Below are 13,593 nucleotides of genomic sequence, written 5' to 3'. Positions count from 1 at the left end.
AATTTTTTTTTTAGAATAAGTAAATGGTAAATTTCTTGGGTATACATGAATGCAAAATAAAAAAAATCAACTTAAATAACAATCAATGAAAAAAAAAAAATTTAAGAGGTATATTACTTAAATACTTTCAACCTTCACAAGAAGCACACCATATTCACCAACTAACATATTTGAGTAAAATAAACCAATCTCTTCTGACTTTGTTCGATTATGAATTATTGTCACAAAAGGTCTTACCAATTAACCTCACAACACTAAACTGAGTTTTTTAGTTTCATTAAAAAGAATCAAGGCAAATTTCAATCACATTTTTAATAAAATTTGTTATAAAACACAAAACAGTCTATAATTAAAGGTTAATAACCTGAACGTGTGAAGGCTGATAACCATAATTAGGATGAGATGGCTGAAAAGAAGGTGGCTGTGGTGGACCATGATATCCACTGTTCCACATCTGAGGCCCACCTAAATGAGAGAAAAATATAAATAAACTCTAAAAGAAATTGTCAAAAGTTGCAAGCTAAACTACATAAGTTCAGTATTACATATATATTTCATTTGTTTACAAACACATAATATCACTTTAAAAAGTAAAACATAACATTCACATTCAGAAATATTTAAATGTAAAATAAAAAGTATAAAATGTTTGTAATTAAAAAAAACAACTGATGTTAAATAAAAATCATATGTTATCGCATATGTTAAATACAAATCACTTTATTGTTAAGAAATATACCTACCTTGAATTTTATAAATATAGAACATAAGATATGTTTTATTTTCCATTAATATTTGTTAAAGCTATATAATAATCAAAATAATATTGATAATATATCATTTAATAGGTACTTGACTTCTTTAAATAATATAGTGTGAAGTATAGACAAAAAAAATATTATATTATGATTTGTTTGGTATGATGAATCCAGAACAGTTTATATTTTTCCTCTAATCAAAATAATATCGATAATATTTCATTAAATAGGTACTTGACTTCTTTATGTAATATGGAGTGATATAAAGACAAAAAATATATATTACTAGATAGAAAAATAATATAGTTTGAGGGTCAAGGGACTGGATAGAAGTTTCCTTCTGTCAGTTCTAGGGGAGTAGCTGAAAGACCAAAGATCTCCCAGGAAATTTCATTGTCTGATCATCAACAAATCAGTTTTAATGTGGAGATTAATAGGAGAAAAATACAAAATATAAGAGCACCTAGACTCACAAACTGGAAACTATATGAAGAATTATTAACCTCAGACCTAGGGATTGAAACGTACCCAATAGAAACAATTGAATCTCTAGAAAGGCCAGCAAGTGCATAATGCAATCCATAGCTCCTATGAGGAAAGCTGCCCCACAAAGAAAAGAGAGACTAAAAGGGATGTACCATGGTGGAACAAAACACTAGAAAATCTTAGAAGAGCGAGAAAACTCTTCAATAGAGGAAAAGAGCAAGGGAGATGGGAGGAGTATAGAAAAGCCCTAATAGAATAGAATATGGATCGTATAGACCAATAAGTCTCTCTTCAGTAATATTAAAGAAAATGGAAACGGTAATGGATGTATACATAAGGGCTTTAATAGTTCGTAATTCCCCACTGCATCCATATCAGTTTGCCAATTTCAGCACTACATTGTCTTGTTAAAAACACACAAGACTACACTAGACAATTCTAGATGATTCCTCCATTTCGCCTATATAAGCGGGTGGATGGCCCAAACTTTAGTTCAGTTCTATTTGAGCTATTGAGGTGATAACTTCAACAAGTGATATCCTAGCAAACTGCTAATGTCGTCAATTTGCTTTGTGACTTTGAGTGCTTACTAATTATATTTTGTTATTAAGTTTATCGACTGAAAAGTAAACGAAAATGATGTCTGGTTGAAAGAAACGAAGAGAAGATGCAGAGGGTTACCAGTTTTAAGAAAAATGGATTGAAGAATTCTTTTTTATCTCGCACAATGGTAAGCCTATTTGTTTGCTGTGTAATGAATCCATTTCAGTGAACAAAGAAGTCAGTATAGAGACATTACTCAACTATGCATCCTATGCTACACTCACTGATAGGACAAATAAGAAAAGCTTATAATTTATTATTATAAGCTTACCGCATATTTGGAAAAATAGCAGCAAATGTTTCATAAAAAAAGAACACAACATGATAACGTTGTGAAAGCTAGTTTTATAGTTAGTTCAAAATTGGCAAAGTTATTAAAACCATTTACCGAAGGAGAATTTATCAAGGAGTGTATGTTAGAAGTTTATAGTGTTTTGTGTACTGAAAAGAAAAATGAATTTGAAAAAATTAGTTTGTCGAGATGAACTGTTGTCCGACGTATAAAAATGATGGCTAATGATATAAAAACAACATTGACTAACCGTATGGCTGGTTTTGAATCATTTTCCATAGCATTAGACGACAGCACTGATTTGTCCGAAACAGCTCAACTGGCTATATTTATTCGAGCTGTTGATAAAGAGTTCACTTTCACTGAGGAATTGCTTGCTTTACAGCCACTAAAAGGAACCACTATAGGAGAAGACATTTTTATTGAAGTTCAAAAGGTATTCACAAGTTTTGGCTTGCCATGGTAAAAATTAGTTGATGTATGCACAGATGGTGCACCTTCTATGGTCGGCTTATGTAAAGGTTTCATCAGAATTTTGAAAGAAAAGCAACTGAATTAAATGTGCAAAAAGATGATTTGATAGTCCTTCATTGCATTATCCACCAACAGAACTTGTGTTCTAAGCCCATTCGACTCCAGAATGTTATGAATGAGGAAGTAAAAATCATTAATTTTATTTGATCCCAAGGGCTTAACCATCATCAGTTCAAGGCATTTTTGGATGAAATATCAGCCGAATATGACGACATAACATATTATTGTGAAGTCAGATGGCTAAGCAAATCGTTAGAAATTATGAACACTACTTTTAAATGCGACCCGCCAACGTATTTGCACATTAAATTTTGGCCCACAGCGTGTCAAAGGTTGTCCATACCTGATATAGAGGGTGCATTTGATAATACCTCACATGAAACAATAGGTAAGGCAACCAAAAGGAAAGGAACTAGTGAACCAACAAAGATATCCACAGGGGGAGTTCTTTCTCCCCTCTTGTGGACCATGGTGGTAGACTCTCTCCTATATAAACTAACAAATGAAGGATTTGAAACTAGGTTATGCAGATGACCTGGCTATAATAATAAGAGGCAAGCATGAAGCAAAGCAACTTTGATAGAGTGCATACAAATAGCCTTGAAGGTTACTTGCTATTGGTGTCAAGAACAATGATTGAGCATAAATCCAAGCAAAACTACCATTGTACCCTTTATGCGGTAGAGGATTCTTAATATAGAATAAAATATTGCAAACTGGGAGGAGTACAGATCAATACCACTAAAGAGGTGAAATACTTAGGAGTAAACTGAGATCAGAAACTCAAGTGGAATTCCCATATAAACAGTCATAGGAAAAGCAACAGCTTTCCTAAGGAGGTGTAAAAGTTTATTTGGAAAAAATGGGGAATTAAACCCAAAATGGCAGAATGGTTATACATAAGGTTTATAAGACTCATGATAACCTATGTATTGGCAATTTGGTGGCCAAAAACAGAGGAAAAAACCTCACAAATAAAATTGGAAAAGGTACAAAGAATGGTGTGTCTAGGTGTAACAGGAGCAATCAGAACATGCTTCACAGCAGCTATGGAGGCAATTCTGAACCTAACTCCACTAGACATCTGGATACAAAAAAATAATGTCCTATACTATTAAGTCAGGGCTAGTCTGGAATTGCCTGGAAAGACTGAAGGAATTAGCCTGAGGCAATAAACTGACCTTGATTTGGACTCCAGGACATGAGGGGATAGAAGGAAACAAGATGGCAGATACCCTAGCAAGGAAGGAATCATAAATGATACTAATTGGCCCTGAGCCATATTACAACATATCTGGAAGTGGAATCAGGAAAGTGGTTGATTCCTGAGAACATAAAGAGAAGGAAACATACTGGACATTGAAACCAGGCATGAAGCTGTCCAAGCTCTTTATGAAATATCAAAGGAAAAGGCAAAATTCTTTCTTAACCTTACTACAAATGAACTGAGGACGATAACAGGACTCATCACAGGCCAGTGTCCCTTAAAATATCATCTTAAGAAAATGAGGCTGGTGGAGGATTCTAAGTATGGAAGACAAAGAAAAGGCCCAGCAAATTCTGAATGAATGTGAAGCCCTTGCCTTCCAAAGACTGCAGTATTTGGGACAGGACAGAATGGAATCTGAAAACATTACTAGAACAAACCCAAAAGAATTAATGAGCTTCATAAGAAGCATATAATTCATATGTGATATCTACTGGAAAGAGGGAAAACTCACAAAAGATCCAACTGGGTCGAAGTGAGGAAGGGATTCCCAATTCTCAGTGTAATAATAATAATAATACTTTGAATTTTATAAATCTAGAACGTAGGATATGTTTAATTTTCCATTAATATCTGTTAAAACCATATAATAATCAAATTAATATTAATAATATATCATTAAATAGGTACTTGACTTCTTTACATAATATAGAGTGAAGTATAGACAACAAAAATATTATATTATGATTTGTTTGGTATGATGAATCCAGAACAGTTTATATTTTTCCTCTAATCAAAATAATATCAATAATATATCATTAAATAGGTACTTGACTTCTTTATATAATATGGAGTGATAAATAGACAAAAAATATATATATTACATTACATTATGGTTTGTTTGGTATGATGATTCCAAAACATTTACATTTTTGCTCTATCTTCCTAAATGATCAACCTATCAGAGTAAGAGGCCTTCAGATTTATAGATTCTTTGCATTATGAGGCATATTATCCTTCCATTTCGAAATCAGTAAAAACCCCAGACAAATTGCATCTTAAGTTTGTAATAACCTTACAGTATTCTAGTACTAAGTTAAATAAGATAGGTGATAGAGAATTGTTTTGTATTAAATCCAACCGAACTTCTATGAATGATTATCAATTTTTACTTTGTTAAATGTTCCAGTCATCCATATCCATACTAGATTTACTAAATTACTTGATAATCCCTGTTCAATCAAAATATTATATAGCTTCTGGCAGTCAATCAAAACGTAATGAAGTGAAACTACCCCCTAATATTCAAACTTTTTCGGTAATATATGGTGTTAAAGTCCAAAAGTTCAGTTTCTTTAAAGTTAATAATTTTTAGTTACTTCCAAGTATTTTATTTAATTTTTTTGTTCATTTTGTTAATTATAAGTTTATTTTATTTTATTTTATGTATAAGTTACTTAGTATTTAAATTTGTTACATAAAATAAGGGACATAAGGAGGTTTAGTGTGGTGTGTGTAATCATAGAAATAAATAAGGTACATTCATACAATAATGAATTTTACCAGCTTAAAGCCTTTAGCATTGATTAATAAAAATACCTTAATCTATCAACAAAAAGCACAGATTTATGACACAATACAATAAACAAAATAAATATGTAGGATAGATAAAAATAAAAAGACTGTCTGACTTACCTACTGGGATTCGGGGCCTGAAATGGGGATTCACATGAATATTAGTCGACTGGAATCGCCCATATTTTTTCCCACTCCCTCCTCTGCCTTTTCCACCTCGATTACCTCCTCTACTGACTTTAATAGGATTACGTACAGCGACAGCATCTGGGAAAATTTATAACTAAATAATTGAGATAAAATTAGAAAATTAAGACAACAGAAAATACAATGGAAAGTAACCATCTCAGCTCTCTGCTATATATTAGGACTACTAATAAAATCTATTAGATATCAAAAAAGAAAATGAAGCTTGAAAGTTTATTCAAATCTGCTCTGGTAGAAAATAAAAACAACTTCACTAAGCCTAAGTAAAATGATATGATCTAATATATTAGGTCTAATGGAAAGTTCTTAGAATAAATTAACTTTATCGAATAATATAATTGCCATTATTCACTAAGACTTCTTGGCAGCACGATGGTCATTTGTACCTCCCATTTTTATAAAATCCTTTATTCCTAGTCTGATATCTTCTTCGTTTTTGAATTTGTTGTCCAGCAAAAAATTTCATAAGGAAAGAAACAAGTGATAATTGAAGGTTGCTAGGTCTGGGGAGTTTCTGATGAGTCCCCCAAAGCAATATGTGTCCTGAGACATTATCATGAACTGGCATAATGTCCTATCTATTGAACATCTTCGGCTTTTATTCTTGGAGTGCTATTTTTAAATTATCAAATTGCAGACAGTTCAAAATCTGACTCCAAATTTAGCTTTTGAGTCGATCTCAACAGCTCAAAAAGAATTGGTCCTTTAATGTCACACTATATACACAATATTCTCTTACTTAAGCACAACTTTGGTCAAGAAGAGGACAAGACTTCGGAGAGATTTTTTGACACAATCTGATACATCTATTTTCTTGCCATTAAGCTTCATAAAGGACATTAATAGCAATATCTGCACTAAAATTTTGAAGTTGAACCTAAATCCAGTTCCAGAACCTTCGTATTTGTAAATTTACTTAAGACTTCTTAAAATTCATCCTAGCCGATTGCTAACATAAATAATATAAAATTTTATAACAATTAACTTAAACACTTACCAAGGGTTTCTGGAATGGCGGAGGAGCTACGGGCAATAATTTGACGTTCAGATTTAAATCTGGTTCTTTCCCCACCAGAGTTATCATCGCTATCATCTGCAATTAAATAATCAAGAACTTTAGCTAATTGTTTAAATTAAATTATTATTAATGTTTATATATATTACTACAAATAGTAATAATATTAACATCTGCTTTCTAATTCTCAATATTGGTTTTGACTTTATCTTAAACAGGAGATAAACAAACTACCAGCAAAAGAGGACTAATGGATAATATAACAGTAAGAGAGCGAGGGAGATAAGAGCTAATGATCTAACTCACTCCTCGTAGAATAACAAAACTTAGGAATTCCCTGTTATTTTATTAATGTTCTCTGTCACCTCAAGCAGTTCTTCCAAAGAGTCTGATAAGACTGACAAATGACTGAGATATGGGGTAAACTACAATAAGCAATCACAATTGCTTAGGTAGCCATCTAAGCATGGTGCTTAAGCTAATTGGCCAAGAGCAAAAAATGTGCCTAATTTCTCACAGTGAAACTAATTTTGAGGAAAAAAAAAGAAGAACATCAGCAATAGATTAAATTCCCATCAGTAAGAAAATAGCCAAAGTGAGCAGTAATAAAAAGCCTGAAAAACTTATGAAATTACAAATGCTCTCGACCGACATCATTCCTCATGAAGATATTAATAGACATTTTTCAAAATATATCCTTTCAAAGAAACCCATTCGTGGTACTCTGTTTGTAAATCAAGCAAATAAATTCTGTAAAACTATAATATATCATTTAAAATTCTTAGATCAGAAAGAAATTTTAAGTATCTTCATGAATTTAGAGGGAGCCTTTGACAGAACCCCTAACTGTACTATTACTAGAGGGAGAGATCTCAAAGTAGAGCTGAAGCTAGTCTAAATGGTAAAAAGAATGGGACATCCTATGAAGGATTTAAAATAGTAGTGCCCTCACCACTACTGAGGTCAAAGATTCTATATGAACACCCTTAACTATATGGGTTTTCAAACCCGAGCATATAAAACATGACAGTGTTAGCACAGTAAGGCATCCATCTTACTTTTTCATAAGAGTACTAGTGTGTAACATAAAAAATAAATAAAATATTCAGTATCACCATCTGTTAATTGTGACCTGATTAAGGTCTAGTAACCATTGAATCAATGCATGGTAATCTGTGCTGCTTATACAAGTTTTTTTTCTCCTCTTAATTTTAGGAAAAAGGCTTTAATATTTAGAGCCAGTTTTAAAAAACATATACCAAGTATGCCAGTCAGTATAGCTGCATCGCTTGGATAATCACTGGCACCTAACTGTAGAGCAAGGAGGATTGATAATGGTTGGGGCTTCTTATAGTGGTTCAGGTGTGGGAGATCTTACAATAGAATGGAGAAATATCATGATATTATTCGCACAACATCTACACTGTAAGGCTTACAGGACAAGAATTAATTATTCGATATAACTAACATAAAAAGCCAAAAGACTGTTAGGTAAGAAAAGAAGAGCAGGAGTTCAAATATCCGGAATAGAAAATTTTAATTTTATAAAACATTTGAGGCCAATGTTATATAGGAAAAGGACTGAAAGGATATCAAATTCTCTAGTAGACCTGTGTAGTCCTAAAATGGGGAAAAAGCACCTGGATCATATAGCTTCTTTAATTTGTAAAATTAAAAAAAATATTGTAGAGTGGCAAAAGAAACAGAGAAGGTTAAGTTTTAACTTAAGTAATACAGTAATTAAATATTTTGTTATCACAATAATATTTTATAAATGTACCAAAATAATCAATATCAATGAACTGAAATAAAAAGATAAAAACCAACCGTTATCATGAAAAGCTATAGGTATCCTTTTCTTCTTATTATTTCCATTTTCAATAACCTAAAAACAAAAACAATACATTGGTGAACAAAAATGTTATAATAAATATTTATTCAAAATAAATTTAAATAACACTAAATGGCTCTTAAAATGTTAAAAATCAAAACTAACTATTTTCCATTTGAAATAATAATGAATTGAATAATGAAATAAATGGAGCTGTGGACAATAGAAAAACATTGGAAACAAAATTGATAATTAAATGCATTAATATCTGCATTTAAACAATAATAAACAACACCATAAAACGCCCAATTCAAAGCTATATGATTGTAAATACAAAAATAATGATATATTATATAGAAAGTATTTACTTAAATCTATAATTTTTTCTGATAAAAAGTTAATTGGTTAGTTCAAATAATATAAAATACAATTAGGTGTTGACAAATATCTTTGTTTTAAAAAAAAAAACTATTTTCTGGGCCAACTTTTGAGAGATGGAACAATCTTCGAAATTCCCCAATTTTCTGAAGCTGACGGCAATCTGAAGCTCAAGGATAATCATTAAGAACAGCATGCAACACAAAATAGAACTCAAAATCATTTTCTGGGGTTGAGTACCACAATTAATAAAAGGACCACGCATCCACATAATAAATAAACTGGAACAAGTATTAATAACAGTACAAGATTAAAAAAGAAAGAGAATTCCTGACAAAGAAACATTGATCAATATAACAAATCCAAAGAATTATCAATATGAGTTATCAATATGGAGAAAGTACGAGCCTCTATAATCAGACACATACAGGACCTGAGCAAGTCGGACCGTGGTTTGTACAGATTATGTTAAAAATATTTTTATAATAAATATGATTTTAAATATTTCCAATTTTTTAACAGAGAAAGCAGATATCACACTATAACAGGCAGCCAACATTTGGTAAACTTTATTTCAATCACCTCTATCACTATCATAGATTGTGATATAGCACTTTTTAGATTATTTAGTTGCCTGTAAAGTTATTTCTCAATAACTCCTAGTACATGAATCATTGCTTAACAAACAAATCATAGACAAATTGATCAACTTTTTCACAATTCTTTTTAGTGTTTTATAATGCAATACATAAACCAACACTGGGTTTGGATACAACATACTGACATTAAATACAACAAAAACTGATGTAAATACTTCATGGGTAACAGAAGATTAAAGACAGAGAAAGTACGAGCACGAGTTTCTGTCCCCCTTACACATATCAATATACAGAAACATGAATGTTTTGTATACCAATGAGTGTTACGTTGGACTACTGAAGTTCTACTGTACAACTGAAGAATCAAAATATCATGGGGCAATTTCGTTGAATACATTTAAACAAATTTTAGAGTATGCGATTATACTGCACATAAAGCTAAGGACAAAACATACACAGAAGAAATTGATAGTTCATTAACGGAGTACACTGATACAAATCAACTTATCTTGTGAACATTAGTCAAAACTGTTACAACATAATTTCTCATTACTACAAATATGAATCAATAATTACCTCTTCATCATTTAAAGTCAAATCTTCGTCAACCCCAAGCTCAAGGTAGTCATCATCCTCTTGGCTCATCTTTCTACAAAATAAATATCACATCTAAATAGATGTCACTTCACAATAATACACTATAAACTAATAAAATACATATTTTTTTCAAATTAAAAAAGTAAGATGTAACACTTACTCTCCTTCATTGCGACTGGATTTGATTGGCTTCTAAAAGTAAAAAGTAAAAAACAGTCTATCAGTTAATTGTCCAATTAATACAAAACCATTCAGTATAAACTATAAGAGATATACATACAAGATCATCACCATCATCTGCTAGAAGAGCATCTTCCTCAGCAAGATCCAATTCTTCAAAATTGGTTTCACTTAAATCACCATCCTCCAGCAAATCATCACTAAATACAAATATTAAAAGAAAACTTTATCGTGTAGAAATAATCATTTCACTTAATTTTCATAGCCATTATTAATTAACAATCAAATAAAAAGTAAATTTGAGAAACTTACTTGGAATCAGCCATGTTGTAAACAATCAAATCATCAGTTTATGTGACCTCTATGTATTAACTTAGAGCTCAGTAAGAAGTAGCAATTTATAAATGTTTAGAAAATTTCATCTGACTTTATAAAAAAAATTAAATTGAAGCTCTTGTTCACTATTTACGTATAAAATGTATATATATAATATAACAGCGAATATTTAGATTAGATTATAGTTACCGGGTAACTGTAGTATTCCGAGCAAGAGGATACCCGGTTTTTGTGTCATACCGCAAAAATGTTTTTATGAATTAGAATAATTAACGTAAATAAAAATTGAAATTTATTTTTTGAAAATACAGTAATACCTTATCAATGAAATCGACTCCTTTTTCTAGAATTATTAGTTTCTTAGATTAATTTAAATAATAAATGCATTTATTATAGCAATTTTCTTCAGTAGTTGATATGTCAATTATCGACTGCTATTTTTATAATTAAAGTAAAACAAAATGTATGGTATATTATTTTTTTAAACGCTTTAACCACCATATTTTTATAATTAATAAATTTGTTGTAAAGGAATTTTTTTCATATCATTGTTGGCTGAACACAGCGTTTCAAGTAGAATATAGAGAATATATCTGAATCTGTAGAGCAGTTAAAGTATCTAAGATATACAAAGTGAAAAAGTCCAATATCACGGGTTTTCTTGAAAATATCTAATATCTTTGGTAAACGTCAACAATAAAATACAAAAAAAAAATGTTCGTCAGATATTCAAGCAAGCAGCGATTCATGTAAAATCCAAACTAAAGAAATGATTTTTTTGTCACTTAATACTATCACACCAAACTACCCAGAAACAAGAGAGTAAAATTTTACAAGGAATAATAATATTTTTAATGCTAGAGGAATCGTTGACCGTAGATATAATCAAGAAAACAATCGTTGGGAGAAAGAAAACACAGTTGGTCAGAGAAGAAACCATATATAAGGTTAAACTTTTATTTATTCCTCGTTTCTTTGAAACTTGTTTTCGTTTATATATATACATATATCTGTATATGATTAGTCCTAGCACCAATTTAAGAGGTAAGAGAATCAACATCAGAAGTCCTCGACAACGCATGTTCGATAGGTAAGGTATGTTTTGCTGAATAGGAGGGGAATTGACAGCATGATTGAGGACAGGAGTTTCTCGGTAATTTACCGTAAATCCCTGCAGGATAAACACTACTCCGCAAGGTATTCGATTATGATCGTGAAGGGGGTGTCAAATACTAAAGGTATTCGCTTTAGGTCCTTCCATTAACGGATCCTCAATAAGGTATAAATATTAAATTCTAAGTCGAGCGGGTAGCCAATTCAACGGGTATTCGCTGTAGATCCTGGTGAAAGGACAGAATGTATAGGCAGAAGAAGAGATCCAAAGAAGGCAGAGTGGAATATTAACACACGATAATTTCCCTTAAAATACCAATAGAATATACTAATATAGTAATGTGTATTATTACTCCTTGCCTCCTAATCCTGGAGGGATTGTAATAATTTGGTTTGTCAAGTTGCGTAAAGTGATTCCGGGCTGTTAAAGGCCATTTAAGATGCTATGTATAAGACGTTAGCTTTTAGTGGATCAGAAGATTCTATTGTAATCTTTATTGATTTAAATAATACATTTATAAATATTTAAAAAATATGACATGTGTTTAAAATTTGTACAAATGAAGTATTTGTAAAAAATAAACATTTATCTATCTGCTATCTGTAGGACTAGAGTTGAGACTGAAGAGACTCATGAATTGGTTCGTAAGATTTATCTTTGGGTTCCCAAGGCGCTCTCAAGTCTCCCGCTGGTATACCCGCTCTATCCAACCAAGTTGAAGTGGGTCTATCCAACCTCCCTGAAGGCAATACCTCCTTGGTGTTTTCCTTTTCCAAGTTCTTAAAATAAAAAACCTACCTATATCCTCACTCTTCGTTCATCCATCTACTCATTAAACACAAGATCCCAACCAATTGATTTATATATGCCCTCCTATAGAACCGCCTTCTTTAGCAAATACTTCGTCATACGTGCAACCTCCTTCTGGGATTCTCTCCCCATCTCCATTCGCCAGTCCTCATTCATTCTTTGATTTAAACAACACCTATTCCTTCACTTATTGTATAACCAGACCTCCGCATCATTGTAGTCAAACATTGTGAACAGTAGTTTAGCCAATATCCCAATGCAATTTCATTTTACTTATTGAAAACTTGTAAGTGCTTGCCAGACAAAAATCTTAATGTGTAAACCATGTATTTATTCTTAGGAGACATATGTCCCAGAATAAAATTATCTTTTCATTTCGAAGTTTGTAGTTCAAAATACAAGTGTAGAAACAACGTGTTAATTATACTGATACTTTTTTTTCATAATAGGGAGGACTATTAGTGATATTACAGGAGTTAAAAAGTACTACAGTACAAGTTACTATTGTACAAGTCAGTGTAATTGTATTAAGTAAAATGGACAAGACTAATAGTATTAGTTTGTACTTGAAACAGGGCCCAGATAGTAACCGTGTCGCTACAAAGTAGCCTTGATGGAGGCATACAAATTAGGCCAAAACGTTAGCATACATTAGACAAAAGTTTACTCTTACTGCTAGCTTTTTTCCTTGAGCCCACCTCCCTCTCTTCCAACCTACTTCCTCTTAATACGATTAACAAGTAAAGTATATGAAACATACCTGCTTTAATAGAGTGCATGCTGTAATTTTGATTTCACTTTGAAATCTCCAGGCCATTACTAATATTATTTTGCTTAAGTTTTTTTTATAATCCCGTCACTTACCCTACCCCTTATATGCTATTGTACCATACTGACACCTCATTCGCTTCACCACTCTTTCTTTTAATTTTACCATATTTGTTACTACATCTATAAACTATTTTCTTCACTATTCATTACTCTTAGCATTATATAAACTATTTTTTACATTAGCCATTCAATCACTCATTAATGTACTTGTTATTAATTATTATTCTATTAATCTGTATT

The 13,593-nt window shown here is 31.5% G+C and overlaps 1 protein-coding gene across 1 annotated transcript in view; it reads right to left on the bottom strand.

Moving 5' to 3' along the window:
• Positions 1-10,663, bottom strand: part of LOC106685274 (uncharacterized) — a 13,262-nt gene extending 2,599 nt beyond the window's left edge. The window contains exons 1-8 of the mRNA XM_067049196.1: positions 10,575-10,663; positions 10,363-10,462; positions 10,243-10,274; positions 10,062-10,134; positions 8,505-8,562; positions 6,660-6,755; positions 5,576-5,722; positions 365-465 (exon numbers count right to left, since the gene is read on the bottom strand). Of these exons, the coding sequence (XP_066905297.1) occupies positions 365-465; positions 5,576-5,722; positions 6,660-6,755; positions 8,505-8,562; positions 10,062-10,134; positions 10,243-10,274; positions 10,363-10,462; positions 10,575-10,588 (621 nt within the window). The 5' untranslated portion in view covers positions 10,589-10,663. The remainder of the gene's footprint in view (positions 1-364; positions 466-5,575; positions 5,723-6,659; positions 6,756-8,504; positions 8,563-10,061; positions 10,135-10,242; positions 10,275-10,362; positions 10,463-10,574) is intronic.
• Positions 10,664-13,593: the final 2,930 nt, after the last annotated feature.

Source organism: Halyomorpha halys, unplaced genomic scaffold, assembly GCF_000696795.3.
Source record: "Halyomorpha halys isolate HHAL.00 unplaced genomic scaffold, Hhal_1.1 Scaffold676.1, whole genome shotgun sequence".
Classification (NCBI taxonomy): Eukaryota; Metazoa; Arthropoda; class Insecta; order Hemiptera; family Pentatomidae; genus Halyomorpha; species Halyomorpha halys.
This window is presented reverse-complemented; position numbering and strand designations above follow the sequence as displayed.